Below are 17,387 nucleotides of genomic sequence, written 5' to 3'. Positions count from 1 at the left end.
AATTTCTAACCTGCCAAATTTTATTCTTGATTTCTTTACAAAGAAAAGCAAGGCACAACTCCTTTGGTCCAACTTTAGAATGATTCCTTTTCTAAATTGCCAAAGATCCAGAATTAGTTGCACAATATAGCAGATTTGGGCTTTTTTGGACTGTATGGTTCTAAAAATAGTGCTACACATAATTTCTTTAACTGCTAGTGGAGATAGCCCATGCTGGCTCTCTGCACAGGAAATCTGCAGCAATCTTTGAAGAAGTGCAGTTTCATTTTGCTAAAATAAACTGGACTTTTCAAAATTCAGCTAAGTTTTAATAAAATTAGATCCAAACAGATCATTACTTCTTCATAATCGTTACTTCTTCAAAAATCATCACCTTACAAAGGCAAGCATCTTATCCAAAATGGGCTGTTGGATAGATTGAATAAAACTTGTAATTTTTTAAACATCATGTCATTATCTGCTCAGGCCCTCTTCTGTAATTCCAATAATTAGATGGAGTTGCACAGAAAATAAACCCTAAATTCTCACCTCGAAAAGACTGAAGTGTGAATTCCTGTGTATGCTGCACAACCACATTCCTCTTTAAAGCGAATTTCAGTTCTGGGTTGTTTAAACTGATGAAGAATTAAAAAGAGTAAGACTCCTGCTTACGTGCACCAACCTGTGCTAGGCGCTGCTGGTTTTCTGGATCACCTGGTTTTGACATAGCTTTCCGTGCCTCTTCAATCAGATTACTAGATTTGTCCATAACATCACCCGCACACTCTAACATTGCATTCTGTGCTTGGGGATCAGTAGTATTGGCTGCAACACCTCGTGCAGAAGAGCCCAGGGCTTTTAATGCTTGAGCTACTTCTCTGGAGGCCAGACCTGAAACACAGAAATAAGAAGAAAGATTAAGGGGATAGGGATCAAAGTCAGAGACAGAAAGGGAGAATCAGTTTTTATAAACTTTTTTTTTCATTTCCTATTGTAATTTCGTGCTTGCAAATCACAATGAATATCGCTAATCTTTTTTTCTCATTGTCGCATCAAATAAATGGACAGATGCTGGCGATACAAGCAAATTAATTTTTTCTTCTCTTCATCCTCATGGAATATACTGGGGAACACTTCTAATCTTCATCCACCCCTGAAAGGGCATCTTCAATTGCCAGTCTAAATAATGACTACAAGCAAGGTTGTGTGGGTGCCATTGTTATTCATGAATAGAACATACAACATCACAGTATTTTGGCCCACGATGTTGTGTTGACCTATATAAAACTATTCAACAAACTAAACCTTCCCCATCTCATACCCATAACCCTCTATTTTTCTTGCATCCATGTGCCTGCTTAATAATCTTTTAAATGTCCCTATTGTAGTAACCTCCAGCATCAGCCCTGATAATGAACTCCAGGCACCCACTACTCAGAGTAAAAAAAAACCTACCCTGGCATCTCCCCTAAAATACTCTCCCCTCACCTTGTTCAGATTTCCTCTGGTGTTTGCTTGTCTCACCCTGGGAAAAATAAACTGGCTACTCACCCTATCTATGCCTCTCATATATTGATGAATAGTGTCAGGCTCATCTTCCTGAAAACCTTTTTGATTTTATTGTTTATTACTAATAGTGTATTAGTGTATGAAGCAGAAAAGGAAAAACATTTAACTCATCTCTCCAATTTCATAAGGTGTTGAAACTCATTTCTTAATTAAAGTAGTTATGGCAGGATTTTCATGTTAATGGAAGTTTAAAAAAAAACTGTGAGGAACAGAGAGATCTTGGGGTTCAGATTCATAGATTCCGCAAACTTGCCATGCAAGTTGATGGGGTGGTTAAGAAGACACAAGTTGTGCTGGCCTTCGTTAGTCAGGATTAGAATTCAAGAGTCGTGAGATAATGTTGCACTTAGAGACCACACTTGGGAGTATTTCATCCAGTCATGGATGGACACACTTTATAGAGGGTGCCAACTAGATTTACCAGGATATTGCTTGAAAAAGAGGACAGTCGAATGAAGCAAGGGTGACAGAGCAAGGGTCACGGCGAAGGATGAGAATCAGAGGGATGCAAGATTATAAAGGCATAGGTAGGGTGGATAGCAAGAACCTTTTTCTCAGGACAACAATATCAAATACCAGAGGATATCTGTTTAAGGTGAGTACAGGAAAGTTTAGGGGAGATATCAAAGGCAAGGTTTTTTTTTAAACTGAGAGAGTTGTGGGTGCTTGGAATCCATTGCTGGTTTAGTGGTGGAGGCTGGTACAATAGAGTCATTCAAAAGATTCTTAGGTACGCACATGAATACAAAAAAAGAGGACCATGCGAGAGAGGTAGAGAAGGATTAGATTGTTGTGAAGTCAGTTTATATAGGTCAGTACAATATGGTGGGCCAAAGGACCTGCATTGAAATGTTGTATGTTCTAATTTATAAATAATGAAGATCACACATATTTGATCAATTTCTCAAAGCAATTCTTCCATTTAAGTATCTATGAACTACTGTAGTTATTTTTGTACAAACCTTTCATACATTTATCCAACTTAACCTTACCCTGTCTTGTTTAATGGCACTTTCCATCAGTTTTTAGTCTCACCCTTCCTCTTTGATTAAATGTACTGTTAAATTAAAATGACCAGAAAATCTTGCCAACTTTACTTGTTTCAAAGCTCAAGAGTGCCAGCTCTTCTATCTACCAATGAACCATGCCATCTTGGAAAAGACTTGGCAAACTTGAATAAAACCTGATATAACTGCAGGCATATGGAGCTGTGATTTAACAATACGTAATAAGCTATGATTTAATACATAATGTAATGTTTTCTCATTGAGCTGTGGGCGAATTTTTGGAACTCTTTCTACAATGCCACAAATATTTTTGAAATACACTTATTTAAATCTAATAGCAAATTTCACAATTGTTTTTTTCCTAAAGTTTCTTGCATTTCTACAGTGGGTTTAGTGCAATCCAAATTAAATACTGAAGTTTCTTTCAGCTGGGCAAGACAGGAAGATATTAAATTCAATTTCCTGAAAGGGCAAGGTTGAGCAGCTTTTTCCGGTTCATAAACAGCAAAAAAGCCAGCCTGGGAGCTCCACACATTGTGACATTTGGCCCAATACTGTGTCATCTATGGTCGCTGCCATTGATAAATTTGAATAATAGTTATACATCTGTTCTACAGGAAGATGCACAAATTTAAATGTCATTTTTCTTAGGACCAAACTGTTTGAAATTATTGACATGAGAAAAACCAAGTTTGTATAAAGGAAGTCAAACCCAATGACGATGTGAATTGTGCAAAGGCTGACCTGCAGATTTCCTTTTTAATTGGTAGATTGTACTGCAGGACACACAGGCTTGACAGAAATGTCCATTTATGCACACAAGATGGCAGGTTTCTTCCCTTTTCTAAAACACGCATAAACTAAAGCCTGACCTAATGTCTCAGAGATAAAAATAAAATTAGTATTATGACAATTGTTTCTTGTACTGACATCCCGTCAGTGATGTCAGTACAAGAATGCTCGCATCTACATCAAGTCAATTAACAAATCAATTTTATACCAATGATTAGGAGGAAGGGACTGGGTACACAAAGCAAAATAAAAGCAGAGTTTTTCTTTTAAATGGAAAAAGTTTAAAAAAAAGATTGAAAATAATATGTGATTACTCACTTTATTTTTAAAGAAAGAACAGAGACTAATGAGTACTATTTAGAAAGATTCTGGTTTTCTAATAAAAGCATGCGTATACTGCAAATAATTAGGAAGACATATAGATGCTGGTCTCCATTGAAAAGTATGGAATTCAAGACCAAGGAAGGAGGGAGCACACCCAGAGCACACTGGCTAGTTTTAGAAGAACAAGGGGCAATTGGTGAAGATGGAAGATAAACGTTCCATCAGTTTAAATGGAATACCCAACCATATGGTCTACTTGAAGCAGAGTGACGTTCATTGCCTTAGAGTCTGTAAAAATATGTAATATATTCTTCTTCTTCTTTCTTTGGCTTGGCTTCGCGGACGAAGATTTATTGAGGGGTATGTCCACGTCTGCTGCAGGCTTGTTGGTGACTGATAAGTCCAATGCAGGACAGGCAGGCATGGTGCAGCGGTTGCAATGGAAAATTGGTGGGTTGGGGTTGGGTGTTGAGTTTTTCCTCCTTTGTCTTTTGTCAGTGAGGTGGGCTCTGTGGGCTTCTTCAAAGGAGGTTGCTGCCCGCTGAACTTTGAGGCGCAAAAATGCATGGTTGGAGGCGAGATCAGCCCACTGCCGGTGGTCAATGTGGCAGGCAGCAAGAGATTTCTTTAAGCAGTCCTAATTCTACAGTTTACTTGACACGATTGGTAAACACAATGACTGAACCCTGCTTACATATTAATTCACTCGTTATTATCTAGGGCACATAATATGTAAGCAGGATTCAGTCATTGTGTTTACCAATCGTGTCAGGTAAACTGTAGAATTAGGACTGCTTAAAGAAATCTCTTGGAGCCTGCCACATTGACCACCGCCAGTGGGCTGATCTCGCCTCCAGCCGTGCATCTTGGCGCCTCACAGTTCGGCGGGCAGCAACCTCCTTTGAAGAAGACCGCAGAGCCCACCTCACTGACAAAAGACAAAGGAGGAAAATCCCAACACCCAACCCCAACCATCCAATTTTCCCCTGCAACCGCTGTAACCATGTCTGCCTGTCCCGCATCGGACTTGTCAGCCACAAACGAGCCTGCAGCTGACGTGGACATTTACCCCTCCATAAATCTTCGTCCGCGAAGCCAAGCCAAAGAAAAATTATCTAGGGTACAAATCAAGACCTTAATTTTGCTTCGTCAATTTTTGAAGTTTTTTTTAAAATGAAAATACTATGGACATTTTAATTAATTTTAAAGTATATATTAAATTAATGTACAAAATTACCATTTACGTTAATATGGCAGATGCTTCCAAAAACACATTAAAAAATATATAAAAAGCTCACAGATTGATCATTTGGAGCAACATCAGAGTCTAACAATTCAAATACCAAAATATTGGAGAAGATTAATGTACGAAGAGAATTTTTTTCTGATAACTGGAATAAAAAGCAAAATATTTTTAAATTACAAACCCAAAAGAATCTATTACCTAGTCTATTTTGTTTTTTGTCAAGTATTCTATTTCAGCCATAATCCAACCTACCAGTATAATTTTCATTTCCTTGTGTGACAGCACTCAGTAGCTTAGCCACAGAAGCACCCACCATCTTGGTGCTGCTTCCCAAGTCCTGGGAACATTTCTCCAGCTGTTAATATTAAGCAAAAACAAAAAATAATCTACCAGTGGTTACAGCTGCATTAAAACAATGGCTTGAAAGTTGTGTAATAAAATATCTAATATGATTAAGATTGTGTAATTATGTTATTAAGGTATAGTCAGTGCAGGTGTGTACCAGATAACCCAAATTCAATCCTGTCCACCAGTGTTAACTCACATGCCAATAATTGCCAATTATTGTGGGAGGGTGCTCGGAGATTCAGGTTGCAGTTGGGTGCAAGTGAGAGAATAGGTTATAAGAAAATTAACTGGGGAATGCATCTGATGGGATTGCTGAAGAGTTTGCATAGATTTCATGGGCCAAATGGCTGTCTCCTATGCCATTAATGAAATAACATACTAAGAGAAAACACTATTTTCAAAATATTATACACAACATTTTGGTAAATATAAACTGTCTCATTTCATTTTTGTTTGCTAATTAACAATACTCTCCATTCTTAGGTTCCATTTAGCATTCAAGGTTCATTGCACAGAAACATCACTCAGCACAACCAGTCCATGGCATCCATACTCTATTTGAAAATTATAATTTTAATCTCTATTTTGTACCTATTTCTCCAATTTACTTGCACATTTCTTCCACGAACAGGTGGTCTGTATCCTAAGGTCCTAAAAAAAAATGTCCAGGGATAATGGTTGCATTGGTTCTAATCTTGGGAAGTTCCACAGATACTGGAAAAACTCCCACTGGAGTGGAAAATCACAATGCAATTTTTTAAAAATTCAGCAAAAGACAGGAAATTGGCCTATAAACTATGGACCAGTTGGGTAAATATCTGTCAATGAGAAAATGTTGAAATCAACTCGAAGCAGAACATTTTGAAAATTCTAATTAGGTAGAATCAGCATTGTTTGACAAAAGAGAAAAGAGTATTTGACAAATTGGGAATTCTTTGAGGATGTCACTGGCCAGAAAGATGATGGAGAATTAGATGCAGTTACTTGGATTTCCAAAGGCTTTCAATAAGATGCCAATAAAAGTTTAAGCACAAGGGCTCATGAACTTAAGAGACAAAATATTAGGACAAAAAGAACATTGATAAAGCAAACTGGATAGAGGTCATTATGTTTACACGATGAAACCACTAGGTACCACAAGGCTTCTACACTGTGGCCTCAACTATTTATAATGTATGTTATCAGTAAGATCCCATAGAAATGACAGCAACATAAACAAAGTGAACATATTGCTCAGTGAACTGGTAGATATATCTAGAGAAATGTTATCAGTAAAGTTCCAAAAGGAAACAATATGTAGCCAACAAGGCAACAAACCAATAAATCAATGGGAAATAAACATGGGAATGGGATTGAAAAAATGGCAAATGAAACAAATTCAGAGGGAAACAGACATCACAAGTCAGGGGCTTCGCCTGACCACAGATGAAGCTGTTGTCAGCCTGATAATAGTGTACAAAGTGACTCATTTGTTTTACAATATCCTGCCTCTTCATAAATTACTGATGAAATTGCATTTGGAACAACCTAGCTAAGTTTGAGATCCACAAGGAGAAGACAGACAAGGAGAATTCTCTCTTTTGGAGGACTGTAATTTTATTTTAGAATTCTCTACTTTAGAGAGCTCTGCAGGCAGTCATTGGATATATTCAAAGCAGAGAATGGCAGATGTTTAAACAACAAGGAAATAGAGGATGGGGAGATGGTGTTGAGGCCAAGATTGAATCAGCAATAAGCTCACTGAATAATGGAGCACACTTGAGGTGCTGACGGACTTCCTTTTAGTTATCAGCTAGTTGTATGGAAGTTACAGAATAAACACCATTTCTCTCGTTTTCAAGAACACACACTTGCATGAAGTGTCCAATTGCAAAGTCTATTTCAAAGATTATCACATTATTAATTATGTTATATCATGAGGATTCATGTTATTGGCATTGAATTCAGAAGAGTAGATAGCTTCAACTTATTAAGAATAAATAACTCCAGTGACCTGACCTAGGTCAAGCACATCAATGGAGCAATCAAAAGAATTTCACCGCTTCAACTCTCTTTGTAACAAATAAACCTAAATAGTTGAACATTCCTAAGTGTTTAAAAAAGTTAATTTCTTCCCAGGAATTAGAAAATAACATTTATTTCAACAATCTTTTGTATATCTTTTACAAACACTTCTGATCAGAATACAGTATCTTGAACCTAGAAAAGGATGAACAGACAAAATTCTCCGAATAAACAATTGTTTTTATGCAAGATTAATTTCAAGATCTTGCTTCACATCCAGTTTTAGATCATCTATTAGAATAATATCTGGATATTCTTCTCAAAGCATAAATGTGTGAGAATAGGCTATGTGTACATTACAACATTGCCTTGTTAACGTGAATTGAATCTACTACATTTGATCAGAGGAATGTTGATTATTTATTCTTGATATCAAGGCACTAAAATCTTTATTGATCAATCAAATATATTTTTAAAAAAAGGAAGGGAATTCTTTACCGTTTCACCAGGCAGTGGTCTCAACTTTCCTTCTGCGGCATTTGCTTTTGCTTCTTGCAAGTCCTTCTCCAGACTTCTGATCTGGTTCAGGGCTGAATCAATTTCCAAGGGGCCACAGGCATCTTGTGCCTACACAGGAAAAAAAGAAAATGCTTTAATTTACACTATTTCACAATAGTACTTTTGCCAATCAATATAAATATTGCAAATACCATCAAAATGAGAAGTACAACTCATATTTTTAAATTTTCATACATCCTTTTAATTTTATAAATGAATACTGATATTAAAAAATGAAATTGTATAATCCTCTGAACAATTCTTGTCATTTATTTTCTGGGAGGTAATTTGATATCTGAGGAAAAATAATTACTATTAAAATATCAATTAAATGTCACATATCGTGGTGAAAGGAAAAAATACTTGCTCTTATGTTTTCAAAGATAATTCAGCATATTCTTTGCAAATATAAATAATGTACATATATTCCATACATTTTCATGGGTTTTTCCAAGTCACCAAGTTTATCATGGAAACAGTACAAGTAACTTGAGTGCTCTCCTGTTGTTGGCTATTTTTGTAGGTTACCTCCCACAATCATGAATATTTCACTCACCTTCTGTGCAGCAGCTCGCAGCTCTTGTAACGTGTTTGCTAGGTTCTTAGCACACTGGTTCAGCTGCATAGCTGAGGCCTGGTCTCCAATGGTTGGAACTGTAGATCTGGCAGCAGCAACCATTTTAGCGCCAGGCTACAAAACAAAGTTACAATAGCAAAATGCACTATGACTTATCTCCACAGAGAAGCGTTCTTATTCAGTAAATTTTGAAATTTAAAAAAAAATATACATTCCTCAATAGATAAGTGTTATCAACCTCCTAGATAGCTACAGAATGCCAAGTATCTATACAGAATACAGCTAATCGATACATCGTGCTTTCTACAGGAAATTATTTAGACCAAATTGATGGTCTTAACAGGCAAATGGAGAAATGAACATGATATTGAATGTGGAAAATGTTTATTGTTCAAGTCCCATGAATTATAAAGATAATGGATTAAAATAATATGGGCATTCATAAAAGTACTCAATTTAACTACCAGGGGCTTCACGGTTGGCGAGGTGGTTAGTACAATGACTACCGGGAGCTTCACGGTTGGCGAGGTGGTTAGTACAATACCTTTTACAGCACCACTGGTCGTGACTGGGGTTTGAATCCTGCACTGTCTGTAAACAGTTTTTAATGTTCTCCCAGTGTCTGCATGGGTTTTCCCCACGGACTCTGGTTTCCTCCCACCATTCAAAACGTACTGGGGGTCGTAGGTCATTTGGGTGTAATTGGGCAGCATGGGGTTCTGGGCCAAAATGACCTATTGCTGTGCTGTACATTTAAATTTTTAAACATTAAAAATTAAATTACCAGTTAAGTTGGACAAAGGTGTTGCATCTTAGAAATGGTAACTATTTTTAAAGCTCTTTATTACTTGATGCCAAAACCAATTGAGATTTTGCACCGTCATTAATTCCACTGCTTAATACTTTTCCCCCTCTTTTGAAAAACTCCATGCACTGCCTGGGCAAGGATGAACAGCCAGCAGATTTTGGAACACACCAATGTAAGATGGCCTGAGGTTGGGGAAAGGAAGAAAGTACATTGCGAAAGGTTTCCCTGCATGCAATGCTTAGCTCCTAGGTGGTTATGGATCATGGACCAGAATCAGAATTTATTCCAAGTAACAAAATTTGTTGTTTTGTGGCAGCAATCATAGAGCAAACGTTCATATAAACCACCTTAAGACAATAATGTTTTTAAAAAATAGTTAACGAAAAGTGAGGCTTTGGTTCATCGATTATTTCAGGAATCTGATGGCAGTGGGGAAGAAGCTGTCCTTTTATGATTTATCAGAAACATTCCACTTCTGCCTTCAGAAAAGATCTTTTCTGCAGGACAAATTAGGCCTAACAATGGCCCTACCAGCTTGCAGCGACATAAAGGCCATGATTCAAAGGGGGAACACATGGAAGTTCATCTCGGCTCCAAGTAGAAGGACCTAAACCAAGTAGAAGGACCTAAATCAAGGCAGAGGTGGGATTGGAACTAGGAATAACAAATGATAAGTAGTGCTGGTCCAACTTAAGTCGGATCAGCACGACTACAATCATTAAAGCATGGTACAGCCTGGTACAATACAACTTTCTACACCAGCTGTACTTCACACCACAAAAATTGAACAGATCTAAACCAGAATGGTCAGACCAATGCTTTAGATATGGCATTGAGACAGGGATCTTTGTGCACGCAACCTGGACATGTGCCAAGGTGAGACCCTCCTGGGTTGAACTAGGCCAAGTCCTAGAAAAAAAATTATAGGTAAAGAATTCCCACAGGACCCAGAGTTGTTCCTGTTGGGAAATATAATGGACTTACAATGAACCTGTCCAAATTTCAAATCCAATTCGTAATGACTGCATTGTCAGAGGCCAGGAAATCCATCACCTGCCTGAGCATTACTCGCTGGGACACAGAAATGCAAAGCTGTGTTCCCCTGGAGAAAATTAATTGCAACTTAAGAAAAAAAAAACTCTCTTTGAAAACTTGGCAACCATACTTAAATTCCAAGTAGTGTGACAAAGTATATAGATATGTTTTTGGGAGATAAATTGGGAAAGGTTTGTTAGAGTAGGTCACATAAAAACACTTTAAAACAGATCTCATTTGTTAAATACTGGAGATCCGCCCCATGCTAGACATATCGGCTCCATAGCTTTTGCAAGAGCTTTGAAGAGTGCTCAAGAGACTTCACTAATTGATTGTTGTTTACAAAAGGCAAGAGATGAAAGATCTTGGAGCCACAGATTGTTTGGAAGATAACGAAGAGGGTCATGCGGTTTTGCAAGCAGAGAGTCAAACAGGCTTTCTCTCAGAGACACAGAGAGAGAGAGAGACACACACAGGGACAGAGATCGGTTCTGCAGTGTTACAGTCGGCAACTGCAGCTGAGACTGGAACAGGACAAGCTGGCAAGCTTGTGGAAAGCCCCATTTGGAAGACAATCTAGTCAAAGCCCTTGTGTTTCATGCAAGAGGAGAAGACTGGATGTCTAATATTTCACTTGGAATAAGAGAAATAAAAAGGAACTCTGTGGTGACCTGAAAGAAAGGTTATCATCTGGAGAATCCTGAAGGGGCAAGTTTGGTCAGCAAAACAATGAAGTGGCTGATTAAAAAGGAACAACAAATCTCTCTCTGAAAACTGACAAGAACCTTTCTAAGTGGTAACCATTTACGTTTCAAGCACCAAAGCCTGGTGAACTTTATAAATGTTAAATTCTGTTCACAGTATAAGAATTGCCTGCAACCAGTGAAATTGGACTGTGAACCAAAGAATTTTTCTGAACTTCCTCTCCTGGCAGAGGAAATCAGAGCAAGCCTCAAGAACGATAAATGCAATTAAGTCAAACACGGGCAGGATCTCCTATAAACTTACGGACATAAATGAAGCTTTTAAACAATTTTATATGAACTTAAATGAATCAATCAATGGGGCATTTGAATAAAATAGAGAGTTTCCTGTAACAGTTGGACCTTCCAAATGTGAATCTTGAAGAACGGAGGAATTTAATCAAGTTGAAACAGTAGAAGCATTGTTATTCTTGTAAGTTAATAAATCCACAGAAGACTAGTTCCCACCCAAATTTTATAAAGAATTTAAAGATATATTGATACTCTATTTATGGAGGTACTAGATCAAGCAGTGGCAACCCATACTCTCCCGGAATCCTTCTCAGTAACAAGTATAAGTGATCCCCAAAAAAGATGAAACCATCATCTTATAGATCCATATCATTATTGAATTAGGACTATAAGATCATTGCTAGAGCTTTGGCAAATAGATTGGCAGTATAAAAATGTACATCAGATAGGTTTCATACAGATGAGTCAGTCTGCGGACAATGCTAGCAGACTGCTCAGTATTATCCGTCTGGCACAAACAAGAAATGAATTGAATGCTGCTCTGGCCCTAGATGCAAAAAAAGCTTTCAACAGACTGCAGTGGGACTATTTATATAAAGTTTTGGAAAAATTTGGACGAGGAGAAAAGCTCTATATTGAGCCTAAAGTGAAAGTAATCACTAATGGCCAAATCTCATCAGTGTTCCCATTGTCCAGATCTAGTAGACGTTCTACAGCCCTTTTCATCCTGGCTATCGAACCATTAGCGGAATTTATCCATCAAGATCTAGACATAAAAGGCTTCAGGGTTTGCCAGGAAGAACATAAAATCAATCTATTTGCTGATGATGTTTTGATATATCTGACAGGTTCAGCGAGTTCGTTACAAGAATTGCAGTCTAAATTGGAATTTTTTGGGACTTTCTCAGGCTATAAAGTTAATTGAGATAAAAGTGAAGTTACTTATGGGTGGGAATTATGATCGTGTTAAAAGAGACTCTCAATTTAAGTGGCTGCTTAATGAGATAAAATATTTAGATATTAAGATAGATAATAATTTACAGAATTTATATAAATTGAATTATCTTGCTTTGGAAAATTGAAGATGACAAATAAATGGATAACCCTTCTAATTACTTTGATTGGAAAGATCAATTGTATAAAAATGAATATTGCCTAAATTACAATATCTTTTCCAAAACCTACCTGTTTCAGTATCACAACAATTCTTTCAGAATTTAAATAAATATTAGGAAGTTTCTGTGGAAGGGTAAGTTTCCCAGAGTCTCTACTGATAAATTAACCTGAAATTATGAACTGGGAGGATTAAAGCCCCCAGACTTAAAAAATATTATTGGGCAACCCAAATGAAGTTCATCACCTCCCACTTTGATGGAGGAGCCAAGTCACCTTGGATAAAAATGGAACTGCATAAGGTTGGTGAGAAGATTTTATATATAAATGGAATTCTAAATTACTATTTGGTGTGAAGGAAGCCCCCTTACTAAAACATATTATTATAATTTGGATAAACTCAAAGGTCAAATTGGTGTTAAGGGATGCCTCTCACCCAAAACTCACCTAGCTAAAAATAAATTAATTCCGTTAACAAATTGATAATAAAATTCTAGAAACTTGGTCTCAAAGTGGGATCAAATATATTGAAGATTGTTTTGAGCAGGGACAATTTATGACATTTGAACAAATTAGAAATAAATTTGGAATTTTAAATAATCCTTTTTCTGCCATTTTCAGTTAAGATCTTATTTAAGGGATAAATTAGGTCCAGCACTGACCTTAACACAATGTCCTGAAATAGAGACTTGGGTTCAAAAGAGGATCACAAAGAAAGTTATCTCAAAAATTTATTTCTTACTTTAGGAAGTAAACAAGGGTGAGATAAGTCAAGAGAGAGATTGGAATCAGATTTGAGTATAGAAATTGATCCATTTTGCTGGTCTGGCCTATGTCAGGACAGCATGAGCAAGATAATTAATGTAAGGTAATAGGCTGGTTCAATATATTTTTTGGCATCAGCTGTACCTTTGCAGAAATTAAATAAATTGTAATCTGAATGATCCAATTTACGTTTTCAATGCAGTCAAGATATAGGGACCTTTTTTGCAATTAACCTGGTCAGGCCCTAAGGTGAGATCCTTCTGGGAAGATTTGGGGAATCTCCTGGAACAAAATTACCAGAATTGGATGCCTTCAAGTGCCAGAATTGTTTTTATTGGAGAAATTAGCAGATATAAGACCAAAAATGAGGAAGTCAAAATATCAATTGAAATTTGTTACACCTGTGTTAGCGGTGGCCAGGAAATGCATAGTCATTACTTGGAAATCTGATTCCCAATGGAGTCTGACCTGCTGGAATTCAGAAATGCATAGTTGTGTTCCGTTGGAGAAGATTACTTACAACCTCAGGAAATGTTGGAACATATTTTTCAGAATATGGAACTCATATTTAAGATAAAGGGGTGTTCACCTTTGATGATTTCCCCCTCCTGTCTCCAAAACCACTCTATTCAGTATCCCTAGCGATGCTTATGTCAAGACATTTATCCTTTACGAGAGGAAGTAAGCTCTGGATGAATCACGTAATGTTTCATCTGTGTGTAATTAATGCTTTAGGAAAACATGATTTTATCACATTACATGGGAGAATTACCCCCTCTTTTTCTTTTTTCCTTTGTGGAGGGGGATTCTCTCTTTTTTTCATTTCCTACTTTTCATTTAAGGATTCACGAAGTGTGTAATTTTGTATTTGTAAACAATTGTGCTGAATTTGATAATTGTGATAATGTGTTAATTCTTCCTTCTTTGTATAACAGTTTTCTTTAAACATTAAAGCACTGTATAGGCCCTTCAGCCCTCCATGTTGTGCTGAACCATATAAAAGTGCTAAACCCTCCCTACCCTATAACCCTCTACTTTCCTTTTGTCCATGTGCCTTTTTAATAGTCTTTTAAAGGCCCCTAATGTTTCAGCCCCTACCACCACTCCTGCCAAGGCATTCCAGGCCTCAACAACTCTCTTGGTAAAAAAACTTACCCATGATGTCTCCCCTATATTTCCCTCCCTTAATCTTTTACATATATCCTCTAGTGGTTGTTATTCCCACCCTAGGAAACAGGTATTGCCTGTCCAACCTATCTTTGCCTCTCATAATTTTGTAGACATTGATCAAGTCCCCTCTCATCCTTCTACGCTCCAAAAAGTCCCAGCTTTGCCAACCTTGTCTCAGAAGACATGCACCCCAATCCAGGCAACATCCTGGTAAATCTCCTCTGCACTCTTTCCATAGCCTCCACATCCCCAAATGTGTTCTTACCAGAGCTGCAACATCACTTCCCTAGTCTTATACACAATTCCCCTATTAATAAAGCCCAGAATCCCATGGGCTTTTTAAATTATCCTATCAACCTGAGCAACTACCTTGAGGGATGGTATGGACGTGAACCCCAAGATTCCTCTGTTCATCCACACTCTTACTTTAATTAACTGACCGTTAACCCTGTACTTAGCTTTTCGATTTGACCTGGCAAAATGCATCACCTCACACTTGACCAGATTGAACTCCATTTGCTATTTTTCTGCCCAACACTGCATCCTGTCTCCATCCTCTTGCAACCTCTGACAACCTTCAGCTCCATTTACAATTCCACCAATCTTCGTGTCATCTGCAAACTTACTCACCCAACCTGCAAGCCTATTTGTTTTTATTCAGACAACTAAGGTTCCACTGATCTCATGGCTCTTTGATTTTGTTTTGTAACTTAATGTTGATTGAAAATTAAATAGATAAAGGGGGGAGAAAAACCTAAATTTGCTCACCTCTGCACCCCTGATCTCCCAACGATCGATCACTGGATCTTACACCCCTGGGGTTTCCTTCCTAAAGTCCAATAATAAGCTCTTTGGTTTTAGTGACATTGAATATGAGGTTGTTGTTCAGCCAAGTTCTCAACCTCTCTCCTCTGTGCTGATTCATTAGCTCTTTTTCTACAACCCACTACTGGGTATCATCAGTAAGTTTGTAGAGTGTGCTGTTGTTGTACTGAGCCACACAGACATAGGTGTACAGCAAGTAGAGCAGGGGGCTAAGTGTGTAGCCCTGTGGTGCCCCAGTACTGATGAAGATTATGCATAGATGTTCTTACAAATCCTCACCAATTGGGGTCTAGACGTGAGGAATTCCAGGATCCTATTACACAGTGGGGTATTGAAATCCAGAATCAGCTTTGAGGGGATGATGGCGTTGAATGCCGAACTGCAGTCAATAAAGAGCATCCTGGTGTATGCTTCTTTGCTAAACAGGTGTTCCAGGATTTTCTGTAGTTTCATTGAAATGGCATTGAGACCTGTTGCCATGGTAGGCAAAGTGAAAATGATCCATGCCGCTGCTCAGACAAGAAAAGATAAGCTTCGTCACCAGCCTCTCAAAACACTTCATCACTGTGGATCTGACTGCCAGTCATCAATCTACTGCGGGTATATTGTCTCAATTTAGATCAGCAAACAAATTTATATCAACAAGCACAAGCTTCAACACCAGGCTCTCAAAACACTTCAATGTGAATTGAGTACCACTGTCAATCTACTGTTAATCAGCAAGTACAAGCGCAGATTCGTCGAGATTTCACCATGACCAAGTCTATAAATGGTGGAAGGCACAAGGTTGATCATTTGAATATTGGCATTATCCTATCAGCTGGAAATAAACGCAAGGATGAGGGCTTTAGTTGCAACAAAACAGATCAGCTCTTTGAGTTACGTAACATCAGCAACCTTGCGCTCAACATTAACAAAACCAAGGAGATGATTGTGGATTTCAGGAGGAAGTCAGTGGAACATGACCCAGTCCTCATCGAGGGCTCAGTAGTGGAGAGGGTCAAGAACTTCAAATTCATGGGTGCCCAAGCATATGTCCTGGAGCCGCCATGTTGATGCAATCACAAAGAAGGCCTGCCAGCAGCTCCACTTTGTGAAGTATTTGAGGAGATTCACTAGGTCATCAAAAACTCTCATAAGCTTCTACAGGTGTACCGTGGAGAGTATTCTGGCTGGTTGCATCACTGCCAATGATCAAGACAAGAAAAAAAAACTCCAGAGGGTTGTTAACTCAGCCTGCAACATCACAGACACCAACATTCACTCCATCGAGGACATCTACATGAGGCGGTGTCTTAAAAAAGTAGCTTCTACCCTCAAAGACCCCCATTACCCAGGCCATACCCTCTTCACTCTGCTACCATCAGGGAAAAGTTACAGGAGCCTAAAAACAAGAAACTCAGCAGCACAAGGACAGCTTCTTCCCCGCTGCCACCAGATTCCTGAACAGTCAATAATCCAAAGATACTGCCTTACATTTTGTGTACTTGTAGTGGCTCACCGGAGGCTTAATCGAACTGGCTCAGGAGGTTCCGAGTGACATCATGATGTTACAATGTGAGGACGTCATTTGGAATACGTAGGGTTTTAAAAAGCTGCGTGTGACTGAGTAAACAACTTTTACTGAACTTCAGCTCGACTACGTCTTATCATTTTCTCATTCCTCGCTTCACACTGCAACACAGTTACTACATACTTTTTTAATATTATCGTTGCAAGATGGTTTCTAATATCAATGTTTGCGCTACGACGTAGTGCTATACACCGAATTTCGTGACTTGCTCATGACAATAAATTCTGATTCGGATTCTGATATAAACAACAATACTGATAACATTGCAAGTGCTAGAAAGAATAATGCAGTCCGAAATTTAGCTTAGTCAAGAAGATTCACAAGGGTGTTAGATTGTATGCTACTTGAAACAATGTTAACTGTCTGTAAATGAACTATTTTATTACCATCACACTGTGGGATATGTTTACCTGAAAATCTTGGGGAAAAAAAGTGAGTGAAAATTCCATTTGGTAGATCTATCAGCATCAAAGTACTAAAGATCTGCCTTTCTCAGAATGACCAATCATGGCCCCCGATGAAGTCCCTGCCATCATGACTATTTGCCAACCTGCACATGCTTGTAAAAAGCTGCGTCACTCCTAACCACTATTTGGAACAGACCAAAGTAGTAAGCATGGGCTTATTTCTAAAACATGGATAACAGTAATTCACACATTTAAAGGTTGTATACTTAGAAAAATATATTTAAAGGTTCAA

At 38.0% G+C, this 17,387-nt stretch overlaps 1 protein-coding gene across 1 annotated transcript in view; it reads right to left on the bottom strand.

Annotated features, from left to right (window-relative positions):
* The window catches only part of tln1 (talin 1), a 301,850-nt gene that overhangs the window by 79,749 nt on the left and 204,714 nt on the right, over positions 1 to 17,387 (bottom strand). The window contains exons 25-28 of the mRNA XM_069924188.1: positions 8,384 to 8,518; positions 7,768 to 7,896; positions 5,170 to 5,272; positions 662 to 870 (exon numbers count right to left, since the gene is read on the bottom strand). Of these exons, the coding sequence (XP_069780289.1) occupies positions 662 to 870; positions 5,170 to 5,272; positions 7,768 to 7,896; positions 8,384 to 8,518 (576 nt within the window). The remainder of the gene's footprint in view (positions 1 to 661; positions 871 to 5,169; positions 5,273 to 7,767; positions 7,897 to 8,383; positions 8,519 to 17,387) is intronic.

Source organism: Narcine bancroftii, chromosome 3 (assembly GCF_036971445.1).
Source record: "Narcine bancroftii isolate sNarBan1 chromosome 3, sNarBan1.hap1, whole genome shotgun sequence".
Classification (NCBI taxonomy): domain Eukaryota; kingdom Metazoa; phylum Chordata; class Chondrichthyes; order Torpediniformes; family Narcinidae; genus Narcine; species Narcine bancroftii.
This window is presented reverse-complemented; position numbering and strand designations above follow the sequence as displayed.